Genomic DNA, 27,916 nt, shown 5'->3' with positions numbered 1-27,916 from the left:
CATTTTAATTATATTTAGAGCAACAAAAGATTTCAAGATTACAAAAAGAGCACAGAACACTAGCACTTGGAGCTGGTCCTGCTGCCCAGGAGAGGCCAAGAGCCACTGTGAGAACTGAAGCCCCAATGAACGAAGTTTCAAGCAAAATTGTTTCTTTTAAAATTTTTTCAATAATGCTTTTTCTCTCAACATCAAAAAATAAGCTCTTATCTCTGGTCACATAATATTCTCCCTCCTGCTGCCAAATTAACCTCAAGGACAGCACAAGAATGTTATATCCAAGGCACTCCCGAATCATTGTCCAGTCTAGGGGAAAGCAGAAAGGTGTCACTAGGTAGTGAAGGGACATTTATTCATTTATTTAGTTTTGATTTGCATTGTCCCAATTGTGACTGCTCTCAGCACCCAAGTGGCTAAAGAAATAGGACAACACCATAGGCACTTCACTGAAGGACAGTTAGCCCTGAGGGCTGAGATTGTGAGACTACAAGCTAGGCTTGTCTATTATGCAGAGTATAGAATCCCAAACTGTGAGGAAGCAGTCAGCCAAGGAGGGTGCCATGGGAGAAGCAGCAACATTTCAGTATTAACTATCCTTTGAAGTATGCATATGTTTGTTCTAGTCTTCGGTGGCCAATGGAAACTGTAGGCACATGATGGTTTTGCTAAGTAGCTTATGTGAAGCCGGGCGTGGTGGCGATGCCTGTAATCCCAGCGCTCGGGAGGCTGAGGCAGGAGGATGGCTGTGAGTTTGAGACCAGCCTGGGCTACAGAGTGATTTCCAGGTCAGTTTCAACTACACAGTGAGACCCTGTCTCAAATACAAACAAACAAACAAACAAAAAAAGAAGCTTATGTGGGAACTTTTGCAGGCCATAAGGGCCACCCATTCTACAGATTTTTATTTAATTCCACAAAATACTAGGAGATAAAAGGGGCATGGAAAGGAACCTGATGCCCTGTTATAATGAATTAGGACTGGAAAACTGTTTTTACTGTAAAATTCCACCTACTAAATTCAAATAGCTACCATTCTTTTGTGGGGTATGGGAATTCCAAGTGATTTGTTATCTTACCTTAAGTGTCTGAAGAGAAGTGACTAATGTGAATTTTTCTGCCTTCACCTAGAAATAGGTTGGGAGGCTCTGGGCAACAGACCTCAGTCTCAAGCTCTTTACTGACAAAAAATACCTCTACTCTCGGGCAGAGGTGGACCTGTATCTACCAAGATACAACTTCTAGTACATTGATAAGTTTTAACAGAGAAAAACACATTTTCAATTTTCAAATCTTTACAAAACATATCCAAAATCAGAATTAGACCAATACAGACACCCAGTAGCAAGAGCACCTCAATCACAGAGGAGAGAATTGGTGTGAAAGATGGAGCACTTGCTCCAGGTTCCCAAGTGCAGGCAACTGCCCTTCTCTCACAAGAATGGTGAAGACCAAGGTATATGCCTTCTTCTTCCAACAGCTTGGGTACCATTTAGAGGACACTGGCCAGTTATTTGGGTGGGCTTTTGGCCCGAAGTCTGGCTTTTCCCTATGGTAAATTCCAGCCAGCTCCAAAGAGTCTTCACCACCTTTTCCACATTCATCTGTCTTAGAATAGTAAAGTGCAATACATCATGTACCCTACCCTCTTTCCCCTCCTGCCCCTTTGTAAGGCCTGTGTATCAGACCCAAGAGGGGCAGAGATCTTTTTGTTATCTGATCAATCCAGGTGTCTTGTTCATTCTGAGAGTTTCCTTAATGCAACTGCAGCCTCTCTTACAAGTACAAGGCATCAGATATGACCTGGAACCAAATATAAAGGTGCAGAGAAAGATAAAGCTTTAGAACACATTATATCTATATATATATAATTCAGTTTTAAAACATGGATACAAATACTCATTTACAATATATTTCAACCTTCTGCCTCAAACTGCAGAGAACTTTTTGTGCTGTCCAAACTGGGCAGAAATAAGAATTTCTGTCTGTTGTCCTTCTAGTGCAAAATCTAGTCTTTTAAATGCTCCTCTTCTCAGCAAAAGTTTCACATCTTTAGATAAGCTAACATGGGCACTAGCAAACACAGTGGCCAAGACCAGCTCCATTTTCAACCATGCAGTGATGGAGCTTCAAGAGTTTGCTCAGCAACTACTAGAGAAAATGAAAGCTAGTTCTGCTTATAAAATCACTTAGTGAAGGACCCATAATTCCATTTTCCAAATTATCTTCAGCTCTTCTAAACATGAATATTGTGAGGGTGGAAACCCTCATAGAACTCTTATAATTCAGTCACCAGCAAAGTTCTTCAGTCTGTCTTTGGAAAGCTTACCAAAGAGGCACTATATGCTTACTCCCTTTCTGCCCTTAAAAATTTTGGTATCTTAGATACAATTTAATCTTTGGTTACATACTGTGATATTTTCATCTCTTTGTCTTTTTTTTTTTTTTAAAAAAACTCTTTTCAAAGATTTTCAAAGAGATCAGCAATGAGAACAGATCTGCTTATAAAGGCAGTAGCACTAGAAACTTCCTTTTCCAAGAAATTTCACATTGCTAAATGGCTTCTTTTGACTTTAAATCTGGATTTGATCTGGTGCTTTAACATTCCTGTGACCTCTTACTGAGGGTCAAGCATAAATACTATGCTCTTGGCCAAGTGTCCTTTTACTTGGACAATTGGTATAAAGTAATTGTAATTGGTAGTCAGCCCCTTGTTTTTCCACAACTTTGTGGGGGTCATGCAGGGAGAGTTACTGGGCTATCTAAAGAGTGTCCTGAAGAGCAATGCTGGCATAGGGCTGGGAAGAGGTGGGAGAGAGTTGCATGGGCCTTTGTGCCCTGCTTCATATCAAGGGAAAGAAGGAGACAAGGCCACATATGTGCTGTGCCTAATGAAGCAAACACTCAGAAGCTACTTGAAGCTCAAAGTTAGGTCACTTGTGTAGTACCAGTATCATGTGAACAGTGGACATATTTTAAAATACAAGTCAAATACATTTTGTTATATATGCCTACATATATATATATAGAAATAGGGTATGGACAGAGAGTGACTCAAGCATCAGAACATTATTTCTCAGCCTGGACAATTTACCTCAACAGCTACCCAAGTGACAGAGAACAGAGCAAAGCTCTCTTTTTTTCATTTTTTAAGTACCAGTGAACATACATAAAAATATACATATTACTGATTGTTTTCAAAGACATATGGTAGAATCCTTCCAGAAATTCCTTTCTCAAACTAAGGTAATTTTTAAAAAAATGAACTTTTCAAGAAAAACAATATTGCCTGTGGCACAGAAAATCTATGGAGCAAAGCATGTAACCCCATCCTAGTTCAGAAGCCAGATTCAGTGAACTGCCCAATGAACAGAGCTGAAACTGCTACACATGACTGGAATCTTTTCTTTGACCAGAGTCAGTGACCTTCGCAACTGTCTGCTGCCCAGATGGGAACTTCTCTATGTTGCTCCTTTTTTTCCTCTTATTTTGCATCCCCACCCAGTGCTGCAGACTTCTTTGGAGATGGTACTCTTGACTTTTCCAGTGAGTGATCTTCATTATCCAGATCAACAGGTGAGTGGGTCTCGGTGGCCAGTATTTCACAGCAGAACACAGTATACCACAGATCAACTCTGTTCATAGAGCAGAGTACATGGACAAATAAGACTTCTGTCAAGTGTACTGGCTGGAACATTAATGGCCAAAAGAAAAAAAATCACCTTCTTTTCATCGCTGAGAAACAAAGCCAAGCTAAAAACTCCTTTGTTCACTCAAATCCCAAGGCAGAAGCAGTAGATCTAAAGCCCTGTTTAGGCTGTTTTTCTATAGTTTTGTGACTTGGAAATTTGGAGTGATCCAGTTGTTGTTGCTTTACATTACACTGCTGTTTCACCAATTTTTGGCTTTTAATGAAAAACATATATATTCATAAAGGCAAGAATCATGATTGGGAAAGGGAGGGCAGAGGTAAGGGGAAAAAAATGAGAATCAAGACTTGCCATGTAAAGGTACATGATCCCAAAATGTACTGTGCTGTATCCCTAAATGTACCAATAAACTCAATTAAAAAAAAATTTGATAGTGAAATGAAAAGTGGGGCCTCTAGTATTTACAAGGAGAGGTATTAGAACGATATAATCGAATCCTTATGTCACAAGATGAAAACTGTTTCAAAACAGATGTAAAAGAACTATTAAAATGCAACCTAGTTTAACTGAAATGTGGTAGACTTTTTTTGTTTAAGACAGCTAAAAGTGATCCTGTAATTAAGCAAGATGATTCCATCACAAAGAAAACCAGATTCTATCCAACCCCAGAAAGAAAACCCATCAACTTCAGTTTTGTTCAGCAGTCTTGGATTGGCATATTACCCATTTTAGTTTCCCCTTTCCCTTATTATTTATAGAAGCTGTTTTGCAAGTTCATTTGTCTATTAATATCAACACAGAAATCAGTGGAGGAAATCCATGTGGATCACATCTTGAAATTCAGAAACTATCTTCTCAACAAGCAGAGTAAACCAGCTGAAACGGGCAGCTTGGTGACTGACCCATGATTTCTTGAGTTTAATAGATGAAGTTAAGAACTAAGGGAGGAGGCAGTGGCCAAGATCAGGAAGTACATGAAGATTCTGCCCTGCACCTGGTGTTGGAACAAAATCAACGGAACAGAGGTATGCCAACGGACTATATGAAATCAGTGACCCAGAGGCATACTCTGAGTCTATGGTTGACAGAGTCACAATCACACCCGCCAGACATTTCCAAAGGAAGCCATGGTTCTGTGAAAAGTCTCAGTGGTCCAGCTCTCCTCTAATAGGCAACAACAATCATGGAAAATCTAAGTGAGAATGGTCAGTGTTAGAGCCCAGAATCAGTAGCAGAGGAGGAGGATGAGTAAACTAGTACCCATCTAGCCAGTTGATGCCCATCTGGCTTTAGGATTTGCCTTTGAAGACAATAGTTAGATGGGTCTTCTCTTGGATCTTTCGTTCTTCTCCTGACTTCTGTGAGTAGATATGCTGAATGGCCAAGGACAGCATTTTAGGGTTTCTGGTTCTAGGGTCATCATTCTTCCAATCCTGGTTACTTAGTTTTTTCTTTCATCCTAATCTGGGTAGCTGCTTTAGCTTCTGTGGAGAAGGAGTGGGAATTTATCCACTTGATGAGAGGGTGTCCTCTCTGGGGACAAAGGCCATATGCCTGGTTTTTCTAATCTATTTGATGCCTTCTTCTGAGTTTGTCTAAGGGCTCCAGCGATCTGACTATTGATTAGACACATTTGGTAAAAAAAAAAAAAAAAAAAAAAAAAAAGCTTTGAGACTATTAGAATCTAGAACTAGATGTCAGGATTACTGGCCTGCTAGCCTGCATAGTAGGAAGAATTTTATCAGAGAGTTTTTGAACATGCTCATAGAAGTGAACAAGCTGTATCATCATGTCTGAAATGTAATGTGGCCCACAAAACACTGAAGGGTGTGGAAGAAGCTTATGGCCACATGGAGTATATAGGTCTTTTAAAGGCGAGCAAAAGGTGGTGGTACTGATAAATCTACTATTCAGTGTCCTAAGTAGGAGAAAAACCAAGTCATCACCTCCTTCTCCTCTGACTCTAGCTCCAAGCTCTTCCCTGGATCACACCTTGGAAACTAGATTAGAGCTGAGTGGAATCTCCCAAAGTGCCAGATCTCTCCTCTCCTTTGTCTCCCTGATCTGATTCTTGTAGAAATGGCCATTGAAAGTCAATCCAAGGATGGAGGCAGAGATTGAGAAAGGTCTTGAGGGTGGAGGCATTCACATGCAAATTTTCAAATAAGAGACACATTTTCAATACAGTAAATTGCTCTATAGTTGAGCAGTGTAGCCCTCAGGAGCCAAGCCTGAGGGCAAGTACTGGTGATCCATCTGCCTTCCTGGTCTCCTCTTTCAGTCTCCCCACCTCAGATCTGGGGTCACCCAGTCGTCTCATAGCAATAGACTTTGCAAAAATAAAGTATTCCAGGAAGGAAGGGGCGAACAAAAAATGACTCCTCATGGGCCTGCAATTTTCACTTCCTTCTAGTTACTGTTGGCTTATTTGAGGATTTCTATTTGCCATTTATTTATTTATTTGTTTATTCTTGACATTTTTGGTTGTTGTTTCTTGTTTTTTGATTTTGTTTTTCCTGGATACTTTTAGCTCTCTCAACTTCCAGTGACATAAGGTAAGTAAATGTTAGTGTGGCTGTCACACAGAGGAGTGCTGTAAACAAGCATGACTTGACACTAGGCCACATGAGGATCATCACAGATTTAAAGAAATACACCACCACTCAAAATACAGATAGGAGCCACAACAGGGAACAGAATCTGAAGGTGAGTTAGGGAGGGAAGTTAGAAAGGGTAGAAGAAAAAGAAAAGAGGAAAAGAGAAAAAGCCCAGCAAATAGAACTCAGGAACATGTTCATGACAGACTGTACATCAATAGAGGAAACTCCCCAAGGCACTGCAGAGAAGTAGTGCAGATTTATAACAGGCAAAAGACATCTGAAAAGGGATAGGGTAGGCCAGGGAAATGGGGACTCCCAAAGCTTCACTGTGTGTGGAAATAGATAGGCTTGACTTTCCCAGAAAGGATCTTGGGCACTTGCACAGAGATGATCTCTGCCATCATTTCCGGAAAGTCCACGCTCACCATATGGGACTTGATTAGCAGGTCAAAAGTGAACTGATGCAGCTCTCTTGCAATCTGTAGGGTACAGTAAAAGAGAAAGAAAACATGGTTCACAAGGAGATGACTTCTGATAGACTCCTCCCCACCTCTGATTTCCAGTCCTATTAGCATTTTTCCCCTTGCCTATTCTTAGTTCTGCCTTGCAAGAGGTGTGTGTGTGTGTGTGTGTGTGTGTGTGTGTGTGTGTGTGTGTGAAATGGTCTTTAGGAAATCACTGAGGGTTCTTTGATTCAGGCAGGACTGGGCATTTCTCTTTAACACTGATGTTCTCTCTCTCTCTCTCTCTCTCTCTCTCTCTCCACTCTCACACACACACACACACACACACACACACACACACACACACACACACACACACGCACATGCACAGAAAGAGGCAAACTCACATGACTCAGGAAAGAGGAAAAGAAAAACACTCAGGTCTGTTTTATCTGTCTGGAGGATTTATCAACTTTAAACTCTTTCCTGAGTCCCAGTTGCTCTGTTCTTAACTCCACCACCCCTTTCACAACAGCCAGCTGGGACACTGTGACCTGTGGCCCTGTCTTTTCCATGGCATTTTCTTCCTGGACCACAGTCAAAGCCAGAGGAGATGGAAACACCTCCCAACAGGTGGTGCCAGACCCTAGAGAAGCGTTATTATCACTTGTCTCTATCAGGTTGCTCTCTCTGATACAGACAAACTGAATGTCTGGCCCTTGTCCCCAGAGATGATACCCTCCATCATTTGCTTACAGGCTGCACAGAGTCCAGGAGCTTTGTGAGCTGGTAGAAGCGCCTTGAGCAGGATGTGGGATTTTTTCTTTTGCATGCAATGATACGATCGAGTTCCTTGATGTAGTTCATTCGAAGTTCATCAAAGAATTTTTGATTTTTCAGCCCATCCACTGGAACTGATGTGGGATGAAGACAGAATGCATAGGGGAAGCATGCCCACAAAGGAGCATTAGACAAAGCACCAAGTTTTCTGACCACAAATTTGACCCCCCACCCCCACAAGGAGGGAATAATCTACTTGGCTTCCTGTCAATTGAAGCCTGTGGGCTTGGGCCTTTCAGTTTGCCAGGAAGCTCACAGGGAAAAGCATAGCTGGACCCAATCTGAAGGAGGTCAAATGAATAAAATTTACTGAAGCTGTCCTTTTTCTAGTATTCTCATGTACTCACTTCTTAGGAACTAAGGTTTTATACTGTTTACCATCTAGCTCTGATTTGAACAATTAAAACACATGGCTTTGGATACTAAATTTTGCCTTCTTTCTTCCTTACAGAAATGAGGTGTTCTGGCTTAGAAGAGACATTAAAGAAAGGTAGCTTGGCTGCCGAAACAGCTCTGTCTATGAGTTGCTTACATAGACCTCCTCCTGTTGGTAGAAGGGGAAATGCCTTCCAGGAGGCAATTCCTCCTGTGTACAGCTCTGCAAGAAATACAAGGTGGCTCATGCCTGTTTCTGTAGCAGAAGCTATGGAAAAATTCAAAAGCTTGCTACAACCAGCCAAAAAGGCCTAGTCCCAAAGGAGAGACTGGGGGTTGATGAGAATCTGATGGTGGCTGGATTAATCAAAATAAAATGATTGATCTCTGGGCATGAAATTGGTCTTTGTTAAGAAAAAGCATGCTGAAGTAGAGTGGAGGGAGGAAAGAGGAAGGGAAATGTTCAGAGGCTGGCTTCTCCTTGATATTTTTAAAGAGAAAGTGCACTTCCCTGAGCCTCTATGCCCCCAGGGGCATTCCCTGTGCCTCTAGGCACTTACTAATGCTGAAGAGTAGCAGTGCTTTCATGCACAGGAATTCCTGGGGTGTGATTTGGAGCCATCCAAACTCTTGAGAGAGATGCCTCATTCTGACACACTGGCTGTACATCCGGGACTTGTGCATGCGGTACCTGGGAAGAAGATATAGAGGGAGAAGATGAATGAGGGGAAGCTTCCAACAGTCCCAAAGGAAATTTATCTGTTTTTCCTCCTTCTCTAGGTTCTACAAGAAATGCTTACTATTTCTCCTGATTGTGGTTCAGTGATGAGGAACAAGGTGTGTCCCCCCCTCCCAGTACTGACATCCTGATAACTACTCATCTTCCTTGGTCAGGATATGGATCAGTACATGGAATTTACAGCTCTATGTGCCCCTTCTGTTTCCTGAGACAAAGACAGGAAAGCATAAACAAATGCGTACAATGGGGCAGGCAAATGGTCTCCCTGGCTATGGTTCTAGTATCTTCGCTAAAGTTACAGCCAGAATCTGCCTCCTAGGCAGTCTAATTTGGAGAATATCTAGGACAGAGTACTCAGCAATCAGCTCAACACCAGGATTTGCAAGTGACCACAGGTGTTTATCCTGTCAACACCCCTGCCTGCCTCTTGGTTTGAAAGCCATTTATCTCACTAGAAATTTAATCATTTCTTTAAACACTCCCAGACATGGAGATTCTACATTATTCTTTCAAAGTAAGTTCCAATGCTTTAAAATGTGCCAGAAAGTGTATTTGAATGTCTGCGTTAAATGTCCCCTGCTAAAGGGGAAACCCATTCCTTCAAAGACTAGCTGTTCCTTACGACAGCTTTAAGAGCTAAAACGTATGTGAGCAATTTTTATTATAGTGACTTGTGAACAGATCATCACATTACCACCAATAAATTATATGGGGAAGTTGCCAAGGTTTAGATAGCTTTGGTATAGGGGAGCAGACTCTGATCCATGCATGGTCATAGAATACCTCTGAGAGAAGACAGTGTATTCCCACTAGTCGGCATTCCACTTTTCATCACTTCAGAAATTAAGAGTGTGTGTATATGTAAGACATCAATTGATTGAGTAGCATATGAAGGAAGGAAAGGGAATTTGACACTCACTTAGAGGTGAGGAAAAAGACCTCCCAGATAGTCTTTAAATATTGTGGTTTGACATTATGCTTCCCAAGCCACTAGCCTGGGCCACAGGCTGAGTAGGCCTGGCACTGTCTCGGTGGAAGCTTGGCAATCTAACTCAGGGAAGTCTTGGCTTTCCAGGAGATAGACAGAGGGGGGCAGATACTGTAGAATTATTCAATTCATGCTGAATTCCAACTGAAATGGGGAAGTGTTTACATGGTATCACAAGTCAGCTAACAAGAACAGTGGTGCTCTCAGCTCTTTCACTCCATAGAATTTTTTTAAATTTATTAAGTTTATTGGTACATTTTGGGTATACAAAATGACATTCATCATTGGAAATTTGTACATTTACATGATATATCTTGATTTTTATTTTTCCCCACTTCCCTGCCCTCTCTTCAACCCCTTCACCCCTTTCTATTTACAAAGACTATTTCTTTTTTCATTTTTTATATTTATTCCTTTCCTTTCCCTTATTTCTTTTCTCTTATACCTCCCACTTCCCCCTTTTGACCTTTTCTTCCTATTTCACATTATCTATAGAATTTTTTAATAAGATCTGGTGGCTTGGAAAACCTGAACTTACACTGGTCTCCACTGTATTTCTACGCTTCTACTCTGAGGACACTGCAGTCTTCTTACTATTGAAATCAATGTCCTGGTATGGAGGATTCCTAGAATATTGTGGCAAGCCCCTGAGTCAGAGAAAGTAAGAAGTGGAGAGGAGAGAGGAAAGTTAAGGGAAGGAATTCATAGGATAAGGGACCAAGAAGCAGGGAGAACAGGCAAAAAAATCTCAACAGAGGTAAAGGAAGGAAAGAGGAAGGAGAATGGAGGATAGAAAAGGAGGGGCAGGAATAGAATTCCGGAAGACAGTAGAGGAAGGTAGAAATGAACAAGAATGACTAAGAGGAGAAATGAAAATTGGAAAGCATTTGAGCAGTTCCTAGCACACAATAAGTGCTCAGTGAATGACATGGAAGAAGGTATTATTATGATACTATTCATTTTTTACAGCTGAGAGTTGAGGTTCTGAGAAGTAATTTCCTCAAGGTCAGGATTGAAGCCCACTCTCCTCAAAACACGTGCTATTCACAAAAAGGGAAGTAAAGAATACAACAGGGCTGATGATATGGTTGGGTGTCAAGAAGAACAGTACATGGGTTGGCCTGGCTTGGACTAGTCTTTATATCTCTCTTTGGGCCTCAATGACCCCATTAGCACTTTGAGGAAGCAAACAGCTATGATTGGCTCTCATTTTCAGAGTAATGCCTTCTCAGTGGCTATTAGAAATGTGTGTGTAAAGTTTGGGCTGCAGAGTGACTGGAATCCTACATAGCAGGCAAGTGCTAGTGCTAGGGATGCTAAACATATTCCAATATGTCTTGCACAATGAAAAATTCCTTATCCCCAAATGTCAACAGTAGCTACATTTTGAAACATTAGTTTATACATTTGAAGGAACTCTGAGAGCTCTAATATAGTGGGTTCTTGAAAGCAGAAGAGTACTTGTTTTGGGATCCATGATGCTTGGTAGGCCCCTGACATTGTGAGGAATCCTGTGGAACCTTTTGATGAGATGAATGGGACCAATAAAAAAAGTTGAGGTAGTGAGGGATGGTGCCATATGCTTACACAGATACATAGAATTAAATAAGAATTTAGAAGATAGGGAATTATCACCTTGAAAACCTCAAAGGTCTCAGGGATGGAGGGAAAATGGATCAAGTGCTCAGGCATTTGACCAAATCACTCAAGGTTAGTGAGGGCTTAAGAAGGGGTAGACGAATAGTTGGGGGGGGGGTCTTTTCAAGGTCTGCTCCAGAAGATGGCGTTATAGGTAAGACTTTGGAGATATAGAAACCACAAAACAGGTCATGCCACAATCCCAGTGGCTATTCTTAGCTTCTGGCTACCAAAGCTGGCAGGGTTGACAAGGGGCAGCTGGGGACACTGACTCCCTTGCATGACACAACAGTAGTTTAAGGAACCACTGACCTGTAGATTTTATTTAAGGCTCTTCTGTGCTAAAGGAGAGGAAAGTTCAATTCCTACCCTGACTGAAAGGATTCTCTGTGGTGAAAGTAGCTCAAGGTTCTTGGGAACATTATTCTGGTCAGCTCCATTCACAAGTCCATTGAGGGATCTCAGAGAGCTGTCACAGAGAAGTTTATCACTATTAGGAAAAAGAGGAATCAGGAAGGGATTTCTTCTTTATTATTATTTCTAGCATCATGGGCCAGATTCTCCATGTCCATCAATTCCCATTTTGTTATAACAAAACCATTTAAGAAACTTCTATTGTAGGAAAAGTGGGAAGGGCATGGGAAAGGTAATAAGGGAAAAGAAACAAAATATGAGAAAATGCAAAAATGGAAATAAAGTGTTTGTAAATGGGGAGGGAGGAGGGGTGAAGGGAAGGCAGGGATAAGGGGAAAAAATGAGAACTAAGACCTGTCATGTAAAGGTACAAGATCCCAAAAATGAATGTAACTGTACTGTATACCCAAAATGTACCAATAAATTCAATGAGGAAAAAAATAAACTTCTATTATTATCAACAGATTATAAAAATGGTAATCAGGGAGGTTAATAGTCTTGTCCAGAGATGATATGGGAAAGAGTAGAACTGATATTTTAGTGAATAAAAATGCAATTCCAAAATTTGAGCCCCTAGACAAACAAATTCATGAAGGACAAATAGGGCTGGTAGCAGTGCAGGTACAAAGTAAACCTGTTTAAGGAAAGGGAAATGGCTGGGCAAATTTACTTTATTTGAAGAATCTGAATTCCTCTATTCATAAAAATCAAAGACTGTCTTTTAGGGAGATCAGGTTACCATAAGGAGTCCATGAGACAGGATTTAGGAAGTAGCTAGTATAGTCCTGACATAAAATAGTTGCTCAATAAATGTTCATTAATGGCAGCCATCAGAGACATCAAAGAGACCAAAGGAACTTTAGTCTTCACAACTAGAGTCTCTCTGATCCTTATGTATACTGTTCAGTGAATAGAAGGGACCTTTATACTGACATTCTGGATAAGCTACAAAGCAAGTCAGAAGTTACCATAATAGTAGGATTGGGTCTTGTGTAGAAAAGGGATAGCCTTATCACTACCAACCCCAAACTCCCACCAGTGGCTTTCCAGCGAGACAAAGCCACCTCAGACTGGGCTGGTTGGCTAAGGCCTCCAGTGCCTCACCTACAGGCCCAAAGTGCTAATTTACACTGTTAACGCCTTCACCACCACAACCAGCCACATCTTTCCAAGCTGCTGTATTTATGGAGATCTGGTCGCAGTACCACTTACTCATTGAAAACCAGGTCAGGTGCAAAATAGAGCATTCTGGAGTTCACATTGGTGAAGGACCGCCAGCCCATGGCAAACACCATGAGTCCCATCCAAGAGTACTGAATGACTGCCATCTGGTCATCCACATGCAAGTTGCGGAAGCCTAAAGAAGAAGGGACAGAGATGGTCATCAATCCAAGCATTGCTGGGCTGAGCTAAGACTGGGTCTCTGCTGAGATGGGGCTCCTTAGCACTCTGCAGGCCCTAAGAAACCACAGGGACCATCAGTGCTAGCAGCTAAAGGATAGGAGAAAAAAAACACTATATCGTAGGGTTAATATTCTTTGTCCACCCTACCTCACTGAGCTGATCAATGAGATAATAGAGGCAAAAAGGGTATTGTTAGTTGGAAGAGAATAATAACTAATGCTAATTTCCTAATGAATTAACTTCTTTCAAAGGGGTTTACTTAATATTATCTCATTTAATCATCACAACAATAAATAAAACAGGTATTCTTTCTATCCCCATTCTGTGATCAGTAGAAAATGACAGAGAGGTTAAGGAACATGTCCAAGATTATAGGGCCAGTAATTGGCAGACCAAATTCCAAAAACCCAAACAAACTCCAAAACTCAGGCTCTTGATCATTACACCTTTATGAAGATGCAGGGTAATAACCAGTTCTTCCACATAGACCGCAATTCTCATATTACAAAGCTCTCTTATAGCCATAATCTGATTTGAATCTTGTAACAACGCATAATTATATAAAAACATATGTGGGGACTGTGCTGACAGCCACTGCCTTCTCCACACCACATTCAAGCTCTCTTTTTGCTGACTTTCTTTCTGCCCCACACTTCCTCTCCATTCTTTTCTACTTAATAGGAACCCTGGTTCTGCTAGTTTCTTACCCTTCTGCCATCCCCTCTCTACCCTTAGACACAAACAAGCCCTTTGTGCCCTGCCTCCCTAGACTAATTTCTTACTGCTTCCTTGTTTTTTTAATCTTATTGAGTTTATTGGTACTTTTTAAGTATACAGCACAGTTACATTCATCATTGGGATACTGTACCCTTACACGACAGATCTTGGCTCTCATTTTTTCCCTATATCCCTGCCCTCCCTTCATCCCCTCCACCCTCCCCTATTTACAAAGAATTTGTTTCCATTTTTTCCTTTTCTCACATTTTTTTGCCCCTTATTTCCTTTCCCCTGTTCTTCCCACTTCCCCTACGCCTTTAGCCCTTCACTCCCTATTTCACATTATCAGATAATTTATATTTCAGCCCTTCTGAAAAACTTAGAATTTGCTGAACATTTTATGTTACGGGGATTGAACTTGGGACCTTGTGCTTGCAAGGCAGGCAGCAGAAACACTGAGCTAAATCCCCGGGCCAACATTTCATGCTTTTCCAGGCCACTAGAGATTTGCTATCTCTGCACAAACTTTTGCCTTTGCCTAGAAAGTATTTCCTCTATTCAGGCTTTCCATCTGATAAACACCAATCATCCTTCAAAACTACTCAAAGACCACATGCTCTGTGAAGTCTTTTGAAATATATATCAGAAGAAGGCTTAATGATTCTTTTCTTACTTTCTCATTACACATTATGGAGTGTCTCATTCCTAGAACCCTGTTATGCTTTTATAATATAAAATGCCTGTGACTGACCCTTCCCAGTAGGAGCAAGAAGAACAGAAACTTTTAAGAATCCTTTTGGGGAAATGGCCTGGGAGTTTAACCCCAAATCTCTTGGATGGAAGACAATGGTCAGCAAAGACAGAGAGAGAGGGATAGGGAGAGGGAGAGAAGAGGAGGAAGGAGGAGGAGGAGGAGGAGGAAAATGAAAAGGAAGAAAAAGAGAAGGTGGAGAAGGAGGAAGAGGAGAGTGGGGGGAGAGAGAGAGAGAGACAGAGACAGAGACAAAGACAGACTGGTATGTGAATGTCAGGGTGTGTGGAGTGACATGGATTAAGCTGTCAAGGTTATCAAAGAAAATGTCCATACAGATACAGATGTTCCCCCAATATCAGACTTCAGAGAGAGGTAAAAAATGGAAAAAAAAATTAATTTGGCTCTAATGTTCATTAACACTCCTTAGTGAGAGCTACTTAGTACTCAAATCTAATTACTGTGTGCACATCAGAAACATAGGAGGCTGATTTTCCTATTGGTCTAATGTGATTATGATATCTAACTCTTTTTTTAATGCTCAGATTTTGAAGTAGCCTGCTAAGATGATAGCATGATTATCAAGGGGTGATTTCAGGAGACAATAGCCTCAGCTCTACAGATTTCCAGAGACACACATTCACTCAACACCTATTTGCCACTATGTGATATTGTTTTGGAGAAATAGAGAGAAGTCATTCTTCAGTTTTGAAAAACACCAAGCAGGTAAAGGAGCAGAGGAAATTCTTTTGTTTTCTCATTAGAACCCAATCAATATCACTGTTATCAATATGCAATAGATACTTGTAGTCTCATCTCTAGACTGGGACAGCAGGCTGAAAGCAGGGGCATTTTGGAAATCTTGGGAACTATAGTGTTCCTGCCAGCCAAAGCCCTCAAAGAAGACAATTCAACTTTGGCGCCCATGTATAAGCTTCTACATGAGGGAAGTGTTAGCTTAGTTAAAGCAATAGCTTAGCACTCAAGCTTCACAATAAAGAGACACCATTTACAAACTACCTAGTATGTTTCAGTTAAAGTACTATGTACTCTTGATATATGATCTCTATTTTGATGATAATTTTTAAGTCAGCTATTGTCCTACCATCACCACAAATGAGAAAAGAGAAGCACAAAGAAAACATGTGATTTGCTTGAGGTCATATAGTCAATACAAAACTAGGATCGCAAACTAAATACATCTGCTTCTGAATATACTGTGTATAATCAACTCGCTTGACCCCAATTTATGGTGAGTCACAATTTGCTAACATGCCAGGAACCCTACTAGACAGTTTCCAGATATCATCACCATCAGAGAAACCTTTACAAAGAAATCATTTGATCATGTGCTTATCGCAATGTCTCAAACAGGACAGGACCGCAATCTTTGAATGAACAGATTACTTGAACTACTAGGTGATTACTGACAATATGAAAAGGAATTCTTATGAATATGGTAATAGTCAGCTTTCTTTGGAGGCTATTCTTCTAAATTACTCAAAGTCAGAGAACATTTACTTTAGTAAGCTAGATGTTGAACTGATTTTCTCTTGCAGATTTCTTAATATAAGGAGAGCGTCTAACATGAGGATTAGGCTGAGGAAATCCAGTGACCTCCAGTTATATAATTTCTGCAACAGTAATGAGCAGCAGTTTATTGTCAAGACCACCCAATTAGAAATCAGAGGATCTCAGCTCAAGTTCTGGTTCCATTTTTAAGTGACCAATCCAACAAATTAGTTAACCTCTTTCAGCTGTGTCATGTGAAATGGAAATAAGTCACTATGATTCATACAACTGTTTTTGAAAATCTATATATAAAAAGGCTTTGTATCCTATAAAATAAGATATATAAAGTATTTGGAAATTGTTTGGAAGACTGAACTTTGAATCTCTATCAAACATGTGACATCAAGACATCCAGTTGAACAAGCGATAAGAATTAAAACAGCTTTCTCTTTTTCCTTTTGTATTCTCCCCGCTGTATTTCTTTCTCCCTGTGTGAACTTTCAATTTTGGCACAGTGCATATCCAGCCAGAGTCCTTGGGCTTTCTTCCCAGTGATCTTATTGGCTAGTCAACTTCAACTTCCCAAGCTGAGAAAGTGTTAGTGACAGTCTAGTGTCTGCAACTGGGCCATATAAGTTAGAAATACAAAATAGGAGCTTGATTTCGAATATGCAGTATCATGAAAAGTAGCAAGAACATCATATAACCGAAGTGGACTTTGATAAAGCTTTGGTCACTCACAGTAAAGCCCAGAGTTTCAGAACAAGTGAGACAGCACAAAACTATACGTAGATTGCAATGAGGATGAGATTCAGAGGGGACCTGGACCTGCTACTTTCTGGCTGTGTAACTGTAAGCCAGTAACATCTCCTCTCAGAACTTCCTTATCTTTTCAAAATAAGGGAAATGGTCCCTACTTTATAGAATTTTTGAAAATTAACTTTATTGGTACATTTTAGGTATAGATTATGATCATATTCATCATTGGGAATTTGTACCTATACATGATCATATCTTAGTTCTTGATTTTTCCCATTCCCCTTCCCTCCCTTCCACTCCTCCACCCCTCCCTATTTACAAAGACTTTTTTCTGTTTTTTTCCTCCTTTTCTTTTTTTTTTTCTCTCTCATTGAGTTTATTGGTACATTTTAGGTATACAGTACAGTTACATTCATCATTGGGATCTTATACCTTTACATGACAGGTCTTGATTCTCATTTTTCCCCTTATCCCTGCCCTCCCTTCACCCCCTCCACCCTCCCCATTTACAAACACTTTATTTCCATTTTTTCATTTTCTCATATTTTTTGTTTTCCCTTATTACCTTTCCCCCACCCTTCCCAGTTTCTTTACACCTTTAGCCCTTTTCTTCCTATTTCACATTGTCAATTATTTTCCCTTCTTTTCTCATTTTTTCTTTTCCTTATTCCTCCACACCACATCCCCTCTCCCTTTGAGCCTTTGCTTCCTGTTTCATATTATCTATTATACATTTTGGTCCTCATTTACACTTTCAGTTTGTCATACCAGACAGTCAATTCGGTATTTACACATGTGTGTCCTATTTATTTCATGTAAGAGTATAGCCTTGATAGGCATCCATTTGGCTAAGAATCAAATCAAGTAATGGAAAGGAAACTGTTCTTTTCATTAAATATTTCCATTGAATGGCGATAACTGTTAGAGAAGCAGGTTAATCTTTGACTCCATAGGTTACTGATGTTTCAAAAGAATCTTTGAATCACATAATCTCAGGATTAGGAGACCCTTTAAAGAGGATATGCTTCACTGGTTTTCAAACTGTGTTCCTTGGAGCCACAGTATTCAGCAAGAATATCCTGGGGTTTACCTGGAATAAGAAAGCCGAGTTTGAGCTGGTAAGGAACAGGTCAAAGACTGGCGTTAAATCAACCTCTTACATTTGTGTCTATGTACAATGCTCTTGAGAAATAAAGCATTTGGCTGCTGAAGGAAAGTTTGTGAATCCTTGGGCAGAGGCTCTCTAAACTTCTGTAAATTGTAATGTTTTCATAATCAGACTGGTTTAAGGAAAAAAAATGATAGCTTAGGAATAGAGTAAGTTTGCCACCAACAGAGGTATCCAGGCAGAACTTAGGCAAACACTTGATAATTCTTTCACTGTCACTTACCTTTTCCTCCAATTATGATTCCTAGTTTAAAGAACATTAAGCATTTCTTGAAGCAAAGTTTCCAAATTAACAGTTTAGTCCTAAGCACCCTTTACACATTATATAGATGGAGAAACCGAGACAGAGAAGGGAAAGGGATCATTTAATGCATTATCAGATGCACTAAGACTAGCATTCAAGTGTTCTGACTCACAACCCCATGTTCTTTCAGTCATACTTCAAGATCACATGGTGTAGTTCCTGAGTAAAAATGTCAGTCAGACTCAAGATTCCAAAGGTGTGAGCCTATGTATCCACATGTACAAGAGAATCATAAGCATGTCTTATAAGATGTGTAATTATGGGAAATTTTGCCGCACATATCTGTGGATTGAACAAAATATGACTGCTGTGCATCGACATGAGTCATATGGGTTACTATCATGTACCTTTATCCTTGCTTTCTGAGTTTTCATTTCCTTATGTTTGAAATCAGGGTTCTACCCATCCATTCACTATGGGATAATAGTGACTACTGCATGAGGTAATGAGCACCTGCTCCCTCAGAGTGTTCACTAAGCATGATTTCCTTTAGCATGTGCACCCATTTTCCTTTTTCTTACCAGGCAAGGCTTTGGCCCACTTGACCACATGTACAAGCTGTCTCTCTCCTAGTTCGTTGAGGCTGGACAACAAGGCTGCAAAGGAGTCAGGTTGGTTGTTGTCATGTCCGGCACACACCACACCTGGCTCAATGGCTTCTAAGACATTCAGGAAGATGGGCTGACACTCATAGCCTTCCATGTGTGATACTGTCATCTTCTGGGATGGCTCCTCAGTGGGGCTGCTGGCGCTGGATGCTTCTCCTTCTTCCTGTAGTTTTAAATTGCCAAGTTTCTTCAGCTTACGGGCTATTGGGAAGGAAGAAAAACTTGAGTTTGTCACCAGGGGCCAAAATCATAGAGCAGAGCTGCACTGCTAGGAAAGCTGCCTAAGCTAAGAAAATAAAGATGTCCCTTCTCCCTGGTCAGAGGTGCTAAACTCCCTAAGATCAAGTGCTCACTCAACACTGTTTGAATGAATGATTCATCATCCCAAATCTCTGCTAAGCCCAAACTTCCATACCTTGCTTTCTTTCCTGATCCTCATGCCAGAATAGCCTAGTATCGTCTCTTGCATTTGGCTCTGCCTGAATATAACTTTCAGTATTCAAACATGGTACCTTCAATTCATTAATTTATAAAAATATTCATCATTCATTTATTCATTCTGTGGATATCCACTGTTATCCCTTTGTTTCTGGGTGTAAGAAAGGTCACAGGCCCTGCCTCTGTCTGGTAAAGCAAAAATAAGTGACCACAAACAATTCTAGAAAACAACAAGCTGGTAAATGCTGCAATAGAGGCTCTAAAATGAGGAAAGGCAATAGTCTCTCTGAATGAGTAGAGTTAGTAAATGCTTTACATCAAAAGTAGCTTTTGACCTAGAGCTTATAAGACTGGTGAGGCCTATACCAGGAGGACTTGGGTGGAGAGAGCATAAACAAAAGCACTGAGGAGTGTTTAGGGGAATGACTAGAGCTCAGTGTGGCTGGAGGTGTAGCTATTTTTAAGGATAAAAGCAAATTCTGCACCTAATTTTAAAGGGTCATATGTATCATATTAAGATGACCAGTCTGTATCTTATACCTACTATGTAAATGCTGAATGTTATAAATCAAGAAAGGGATGTAAACGTGTCTATTTCCAACATGTCTGCAGGTTGCTAGGAGAAACGACAAGGAGGGCAGATCAGTTAAAGAAGGTCTAGAGTTGCTCTATGGATTCCTACAGGTATCAAAATATATAGTAACTTGAAATTTAGTTCTCCATAGTTTACACACACATTTTATAAGTCAAAGTTCTCCCAACACGGAAAAGATACCTGGCACTTACATTACTGTGGATGATCAGAGACTAGATGGCACAATGATTGAGAATTTAAGCATCAGATAGGAATGAGGTAAAACTGTATATATCCTTGAAGGTTTCATACCTTTAGACTATGAAATTTTATAAAGCCTTTGGGCACAATGAGCAGGAATTTTCTGGTATTCTATTTTCCATTAAACATTTAAAGAGCTTCAGATGTGAGAATTATACCCATAGCTGAACATGTACTATGACTTGAACACTAATTTTCTTTAGAAACAGAGAGAGGGAAAAGATGAATGACTGAAATCCCTAATAATAGCGAAGAAATGATAAAATATCTCTGCCTCCACCATCTATCTGTAAAATGGGAATCACGCTAGGAAGCAGCCATTAGAAAGGATTTTAGAAATAACATTACTTACAACAATGACAATCTTAAACTCAAAATTTAAGAAGTAACTTTTCAAATATGTGTGTACGTGCATGTGCGCACACACACACACACACACATTATAGAAATCTTTTGGCATTACAATGTTTGTTTTATGCTATTTTCCCTAGCATGTATATCCACAGAAGCATAAATAGTTTAAAAGGTCATAACTCAGGCCTAGCATAAGCAGATACATCAGAAGCTGACCACAAACCACTGTTCTCTAATTCTTTTGAAATAATAATAATACTAGTAGTAGTAATAAGAAGAAGCATAAAACAAAGGGCTACAGATTTATTTCAGTGGCACCACACCTGCTTCATAAGCAGAAGGTCCTGAGTTTATTCCCTGGTATCATAAAAAAAAAATTGTTTGAGGGTGGGACTTTTGTAGGCATGAATGTCCCACTGGACTAATATTTTTCAATGATGTAGAGAATATGGACGTAGAACCGACCTAGACACTGAATACCCTCTGCGCTCCTCTCTAAACCAATCTATCCATTTAAGTAGATAAATACAATAAAAATACTGCTCATCTGTAGAAATAAGTGAATAAGTGATACATATCTGGAACTTACTTTCAGGTATAATTGGAAAAGTAAGTCCTTCAGTACAAACACAAATCAGTGTCACTGGGGTATATCAATGCAAAAATGGCTCCCATGTCTGCAGCACAAACTAGGGTGAAAAGGAAAGAGCTGGGGTAGGTGGTACAAGAGGACCTCAGGGGAAAATATCAAAGAAGCCTGGAAAACCAACTCTGAGTGCAAGATGACCTTGTCCAAAAATCATTTCTGCAGGGATTCGACACCGTCAATAATAAGGAGATATGTACAGCTTCTGCCAACTCCCACGTTCCACCAAGAGCACAGGCTGTATGGTACGGTCTGGGCCAAGCCATTTTTTGTCCAGAGCTAGAAGACTGTCTCCCATATTTCACCCTCTGATGAACCCATTATTAACATGGGTTCTTATACACAGCTCAACAGACTGGTGATGCTAACAGGGTTTGTTTCTCTAGTGCAGTTCCTACAGGAAGGCCAAGCTCTCCCTATCACTGGCACTTTCTTGCTTTGAGCTCAAGAGTTGCCAGACCATGTAGGCCCTGTTTCAGCCTAGTGGAGGGCAGAGATATAATTAGCCCTGTACCTGAGGTAACTAAGAGGAATAAGAGTAAGTACTATTTTTTCAGGACCTTATGTTTCAGCTCATGAACACTTTATGTCATTTAATTCTTAGGGGGTTGGAGATATTTCTGATTCTTGGTTTTCAAATGAACAAACTGAGGTAGCATAGCTATCAAGAAACATAATTCAACAATCTAAACTTGCTGAGACTACAAATTCTGTGTTCTTTCTACTATATAGTGCTGTTTCCCCCTAGGGAGTATGAAATCCCAAACCCTATATTTTATCGTAAAAGCAGATTTGAGAAAAGAGGCTGGGGTTGCATATATATTCTGCTTTCCATCTTCACCCATGTCTCCAGACTTTAGTAACTAGCATCACATCCACAAAAGAGATGACAGGAATATTCTAGTCACCTGCCTAAATGGAAGGGATTTGAGACACTATAGGTACTTTAAAACTCACAGCATGACAAAACAGGAGGGATCCTTAGAAATCATCTCATCCAGGATCATAAGTGCAAATACCTTTAATAGGGTATACACGTAAGTAACACAGTAGGTGAGTATACATATGTACACATGCATGTATGAGAATGGCTGACTCTCTGGTGAACTGGAATGAATGCACTTACTACTGCCTTCCCCCCACAAGAAGCAGTCATATAATACATAAAGATGTTCTGAAAAATCATGTATTCTAAAACTTCATTTAGTTTTTGGCCATGATTTTGGGATTTCTGGCATTAGTCTAAGTCAAAGATAGGGAGGCTGAAGCCAAAGAGGGCAAAGCAATCTAATGGCAGAGCCAGAGCTAGAATTAGAATGAGATTTCTTATTCCAATTTTAGTTTTCTATGCCACATTGACTTTCTCTTTGATGAACTCACTCCTGCTATGTCCCGGTATGTGACTCTTTAAACTAATTCTATACATAAGATCCTAATAAGATTACTGCCATTTAGAAATGGGAAGAAAGGAGCTAAAGGTGTAGGGAAGGTGGGATGGGTAGGGGAAGGGTAATAAGGGAAAAGAAAAAAATGTGAGATAATGAAAAGATGGAAATAAAGTGTTTGTAGATGGGGAGGAGAGGAGGGGGTGAAGGGAGGGCAGGGGTAAGGGGAAAAATGAGAATCAAAACTTCTCATGTAGAGGTCCAAGTTCCCAACAATAAATGTAACTGTACTGTATCCCTGAAATGTACCGATAAACTCAATTAAAGCTAAAAAAAAGAGATGTAAACTAATTCTAGATTTGTATTGTACAACAAAGTAGCCATGAGCCATGTGCATCTATTTGCATTTACATTAATTAATATTAAAGAAAATTAAAATATCATCTTTCATTCTCACTGGACATTTTGCCAGGGTTGAAAATGCTGCTAGATTGAACAATACAAATATAGAACATTTCCATCAATCTCAGAAAGTTTTATCGAAAAATACTGTGAAGAGAGGCTGCTCTCTGGAGCACCTGTTACATTTGCCATCCATTAATAAAACTGTTGATAATGAAGGAAAGAATTCAAAAAAATTATATGTAGGTGGGCCTATGGGCTTCCCCAAGAGGTAGAGGAACACACAGAACAATCAGTGCTGGTGCAATAAGTAAGAAAAGATTTGTCACATCTCCTCTCCCACCAGTGACTCAGATCTTAATGGGATTATGGCTTGTAGAACTAAGCAAACTAATTACAGTCAAGATCAGTATGTGCAGATATTGCAGGAGGTGGGAATCCGTCAAGATGAATTATTCCCCCTTTCTCTGTGCAGTGCCTATGAAAAGTTGGCTGCCTTTTTCAAGTTCTCTTCTGTTAGACCCATGAGGCATAGCTTGAGGAAGGAGGGCAGCACTTCCACTTACTTCTAAGACCCACATAATGTGCTGTCCCTGTGGCCACAGTGGCCCCAGCTGCACCAGGTGTTCTATCCTGTCTATCTAAAGAGGAGGACTGTACTGAACATAATTGAAATCAGATTCCGTTCATTCTGCTGAGGGATCCTCTGTTCTTTTTTTGTAGCAGAGGCCAATATGTCGCTTGATGACTTGGGAATGCTGGACAATGAGCCTTACTAGTCAAAGCTACTATTCAATCCCAAGGCCTTGTTTATTTTCATGAAGGATTTCCCCACACCCCTCCCCTCCCCTGCACCTGAGCCCCAGAGTCAAATCTAAATCGTTCATGTGAGTTACAGGCCAGCCAGCCAGTGTAGCAAAGCAGAGATTCACATAATCTGAGTGGCATGAAGCGAAGAGAAAGGGAGTTGTTAAAGTGTGTAGTTCTAATGGTGTATGAATTATTTTGCATCGCCTCCTTGCTTTTTTTAGGTCATAGCAATTATAAGAAAGAACCCTGATAAGGTTTTTCCCTTTCTCTATCTGATCTCCAGGGGATTGGAGCACCTGGTCTGATATAACCAGATCCCACAGGAAGTTTATTTTTCATCCCTGGCAAACCAGGCTCCTGTATAAATTACTTCTATAGCACCAGAGAAAGATTTTTCAAATCTCTTTCTATGGCTGAATTTGGAGGGCAGCTATCTGTGATGGGTTTGACCTAATCAGGTGAGATAAAAAGGCATAGTGCTTTATTTGAAAAGACAGTCAACACAAGAAATATTCTCGGTTGCTGATTTTGAAGTTGTTGTGATCCACACTGCGAAGAAAGAGGGCATCTTCTTGGAGATGAAAGTGGCTTTTGCTGAGAACCAGAAAGGAAGCAGGAATGGAAACCTGCAGTTCTGCTACTGTAATGAACTGAATTATGCCATGATTATGAAAGATTTGCAGAAGAGTCTGAGCTACAGATTAGAGGGCAACCTGTGCAACACCTTGATTTCATCCTTCTGAGATCCTGAACTGAGCCTCCATCCATGCCATGCTAGACTCCCAACTTGCAGAACTGTAAAGTGGATGTGGTTTAAAGCTACTAAATCTGTAGGTATGTCTTACGCAACAATAGAATACTAACACATTTTCTTCACAGAAGGAGCTGTAGGGCAAAAGAGTAGTCTTTGGAATCAGACAGTCTCAGGTTCAAATCCCGGCTTGGCCAATTACTAAGCCTTTCCTTTAGCTTCTCAAGATTCAGTTTCCTCATTTGTTAAATGGGTATGCTATCACCTGTGTTAGAGGCCAATTATGAGAACTAAATCAAAGAATGCCTAGTATATCGTGTGCTCTCCAAAATGGTTTCTTCACTCTTCATTCATTCTTAGAAGAAGGACTAAATAGTATTTAGGCAACCTAACTCTGGCAAGGGGAGTACTTATTCCTTAAGATGATTTTAAATTGCATGCGTTGCAAACATGTATTAATAAAATGAGAGGGCGGAGGAGGGAGAGGGCGAGTGCACGCGAGCTGACAGGAATAGTTATACAAGGGGCAGGACAGATAATACATTGTGAAATGAAAAACAATATGTTTCCTCAACACATGACTGCCTATAGAAATAAATTCAGAATTTAAATGCATTGTAGGACTATAGCTTAATTGCACAGCACTTGCCTAGTGTTCACAAGAACCTGGGTTTGATTCCTAGCACTGTCAATGAATCCCTTAAGTATAATTTTAAATGTTAGGTAAACATAAAGGTATGCCTTGAGTAAGGCTGCAATTCTCTCTGAAAGCATACTAGGCTGTACTTTTGTGAACATATGTGAATACACATGTGTACAGTGTTTATATATTATGATGCTTAAATCTAAGGGTCATGAACTCAAATGCCTCACAACTCAGATAGGTAAATAAGTAAAACTCTTTTCCTTACAGAGGTGGTGTAGGGCAAGTGAGTAGAAGATAAATAGGAAGAGTGAATATAAATAGGAAAGGATACGGTCAGTGAATCCTCTCTAGGAGAAGTCTAAATCAATTTTCTAAACAAATACTATTCTGGACAAATAAAATTCTACAAGTGAATTTTGGCCTGGGAAGAGTTAGTTTGTAGTTTCTAGATTAAATCATGCCAGCCTTCTTTGTAGCTACTGGGATTCAAACCATGCTACCTCGACTTCATAACATCAGGATTAGAGATCAAGAATACAAGATTAGGGGCCGAGGGAGCTCCTAAGTGACCTGTCTTACTTTTGTAAAACTTGCATTTGTTAAGAACAAAGATTCCTTCCTCTATTGTTGACTAGCTCTGTGACTTTCAGCTACACTCAGCCTCTCTGTAGTGCATGTAACTCATTTGTAAAATGGGGATAATATCAGTACTGGATTCATACAGTTCTTTCAAGGAATATAGACAATGCAGTGGTATCCAAGAGTAGGAGGAAGATTCTACACCATGAAAATGATTCTGCAAGACTGAAGCATGATGAGATTCCAGGAGGCAAGGTGCATGAATGATACCAAAGTTTTAAAATGCTATTCTGAATAAAGGGCTTATTATTGTTGGCATCAGAGTTCTATCGGATGCGTGATCTTAAATAAATCTCAATTTTTTTCTTCTGTACAGTGGTGCTGACCTGACCTCACTACCACATAGAAAAACTGCCTACTGTGGTGAACTGTAGAAGTATGGACTTTATCTTGGGAACTTGGAATCACGTGAAAGACTGAGAATCAAACTGCCACATTTCAGAATCCTAATAATAGGATTTGCCTAACAGGGTGGTTGTGATTACCTAAAAGGGAATATGTGTGAAGTGCTTGTCATGAAGTCAATTCCATACAGCTCTCACAATTGCTGGTTACTGAGCCCTGAACTGCTCTATTTTCATGTCCTTTATTCCAAGCAAGTGAACTTTTCTGAAAAAGCTAACTGATGAAACAGATAAGTTTCTTGTAGGACTGAAATCTCATAGAAGGCAGAAACATAGTTAGAAATATCCCTAGGCATCAGTCTAGTAAAGTAGGAGAGCCTCAAGGGCCCTACAATTTCTTAAGGGCCCTGAGAAAAGGTAAAGTGGGTCTGAACATGGAACTACACACACTTTCTCCTTTCAAACAAGGGCAGCAGGGCTTTATTTTAGACCCAGATCTTTGGGACTTCATGCTATATTTTGTTTGATAAAAAGATTCCATTTCTAAAAAGTTCAGTAGGAAAACCTTGGATCTTGTCTATCCTTTCCTTCTCTTTCCAAACCAGTCTTTATTTTATAGATGAAGCAACTATGAAAAATGAAAGCCAAAGATAAGTCCTGATTAAAGTCACAGAGCTATATAAGTAGTGGCAAAGCAAGAGCTAAAACCAGGTAGGCTGATTTCTCTGGTGGTTCTCTTTATTTTTATTCTGGTTAAATAGCATGTTACTGGAGAGAAGGGTCAGCGGTGCGAGTTTTAGTTGGATGGTAAAGAACTATTATAGGGACAAAAGTTAGAAAGAAAGTGGAGTCAGTACTCCACAAGGATGGTGAGAGATTAGCAAGGGGTACAGTCAAGTAAGATTAATAAGTGTATGCCAAATTCCCTCAGGTAAGAAGGCTCCTTGGCCCTTCCTCTCACACCCCTATTCTCCTCAGTCCAAATTTTGGGTCAGAGGAATAGCCAGGGAAAGAATATGGAATTTTATCCTCCAAAGTTTATGTTGGCCTATTTAGTCTAACGGTTTTCAGTTCATGGAGGAGTAAATGTAATTAATAATAGAATGATATGTAGTGCTGCATATCCTTGCCAAAGCACAGGATCTGGCAGAAACTATTCCCAAGTCTCCTCTTTCTGACTACTGAGCCAGAAAAAAGGAGTTGACTGTCCAGATGCCATCCTGAGTGAGGGGCACAAGGTCATTACCAGAAACCTGCTCATGTGAAATTGCAGAGCTTGGAAATACTTTTGCATACCAGCTTTTCCACTGGAAAAAGTAACTACATGAGTTTAGAGTATACATGCTTTTACAATTACATTTAAACTGACATTAAAAACAAATGCGAAACAGTCCACGCTGAACAGGTCAGCATGACCTGGAAAGCTAGCGAGAGGAAAAAGAAGAAAAAAGAAAAAGAAAAAAATAGGCCCAACATTAACAGCATTAATTCTGTCAGTCTGTTGTAAATAAGAAAATGTGATTGATATATTAATGGCATTATTAAAGGAAAATTTCACTAGCAGAAATATGCAACATTCAGAGAAATAGAAAGCAATTAAAAAATAAATCACATTAGCCTTTAAATCCACATTAGGGAACATCTTGTTGGCCTAAAAATTAAAATTCTTCCCAAAGGAGGGGGAAGATCCTCTCCTGAAGTCCTTTGGCTTTCTCCAGAAAGTTGCAAAGTTGGAGGAGAGGAGAGGAGAGGAGAGGAG

General features: G+C 40.1%; 1 protein-coding gene across 1 annotated transcript in view; it reads right to left on the bottom strand.

Moving 5' to 3' along the window:
* Positions 1 to 4,260: 4,260 nt before the first annotated feature.
* Ar (androgen receptor) overlaps positions 4,261 to 27,916 on the bottom strand; it is a 189,038-nt gene continuing 165,382 nt past the window's right edge. The window contains exons 4-8 of the mRNA XM_010632186.3: positions 18,821 to 19,108; positions 12,897 to 13,041; positions 8,466 to 8,596; positions 7,447 to 7,604; positions 4,261 to 6,726 (exon numbers count right to left, since the gene is read on the bottom strand). Of these exons, the coding sequence (XP_010630488.1) occupies positions 6,571 to 6,726; positions 7,447 to 7,604; positions 8,466 to 8,596; positions 12,897 to 13,041; positions 18,821 to 19,108 (878 nt within the window). The 3' untranslated portion in view covers positions 4,261 to 6,570. The remainder of the gene's footprint in view (positions 6,727 to 7,446; positions 7,605 to 8,465; positions 8,597 to 12,896; positions 13,042 to 18,820; positions 19,109 to 27,916) is intronic.

This window comes from Fukomys damarensis, unplaced genomic scaffold, assembly GCF_012274545.1.
Source record: "Fukomys damarensis isolate Sample0158 unplaced genomic scaffold, DMR_v1.0_HiC HiC_scaffold_39, whole genome shotgun sequence".
Classification (NCBI taxonomy): domain Eukaryota; kingdom Metazoa; phylum Chordata; class Mammalia; order Rodentia; family Bathyergidae; genus Fukomys; species Fukomys damarensis.
Note: the sequence above shows the minus strand (reverse complement) of the source record. Positions and strands in the feature narration are given on the sequence as shown.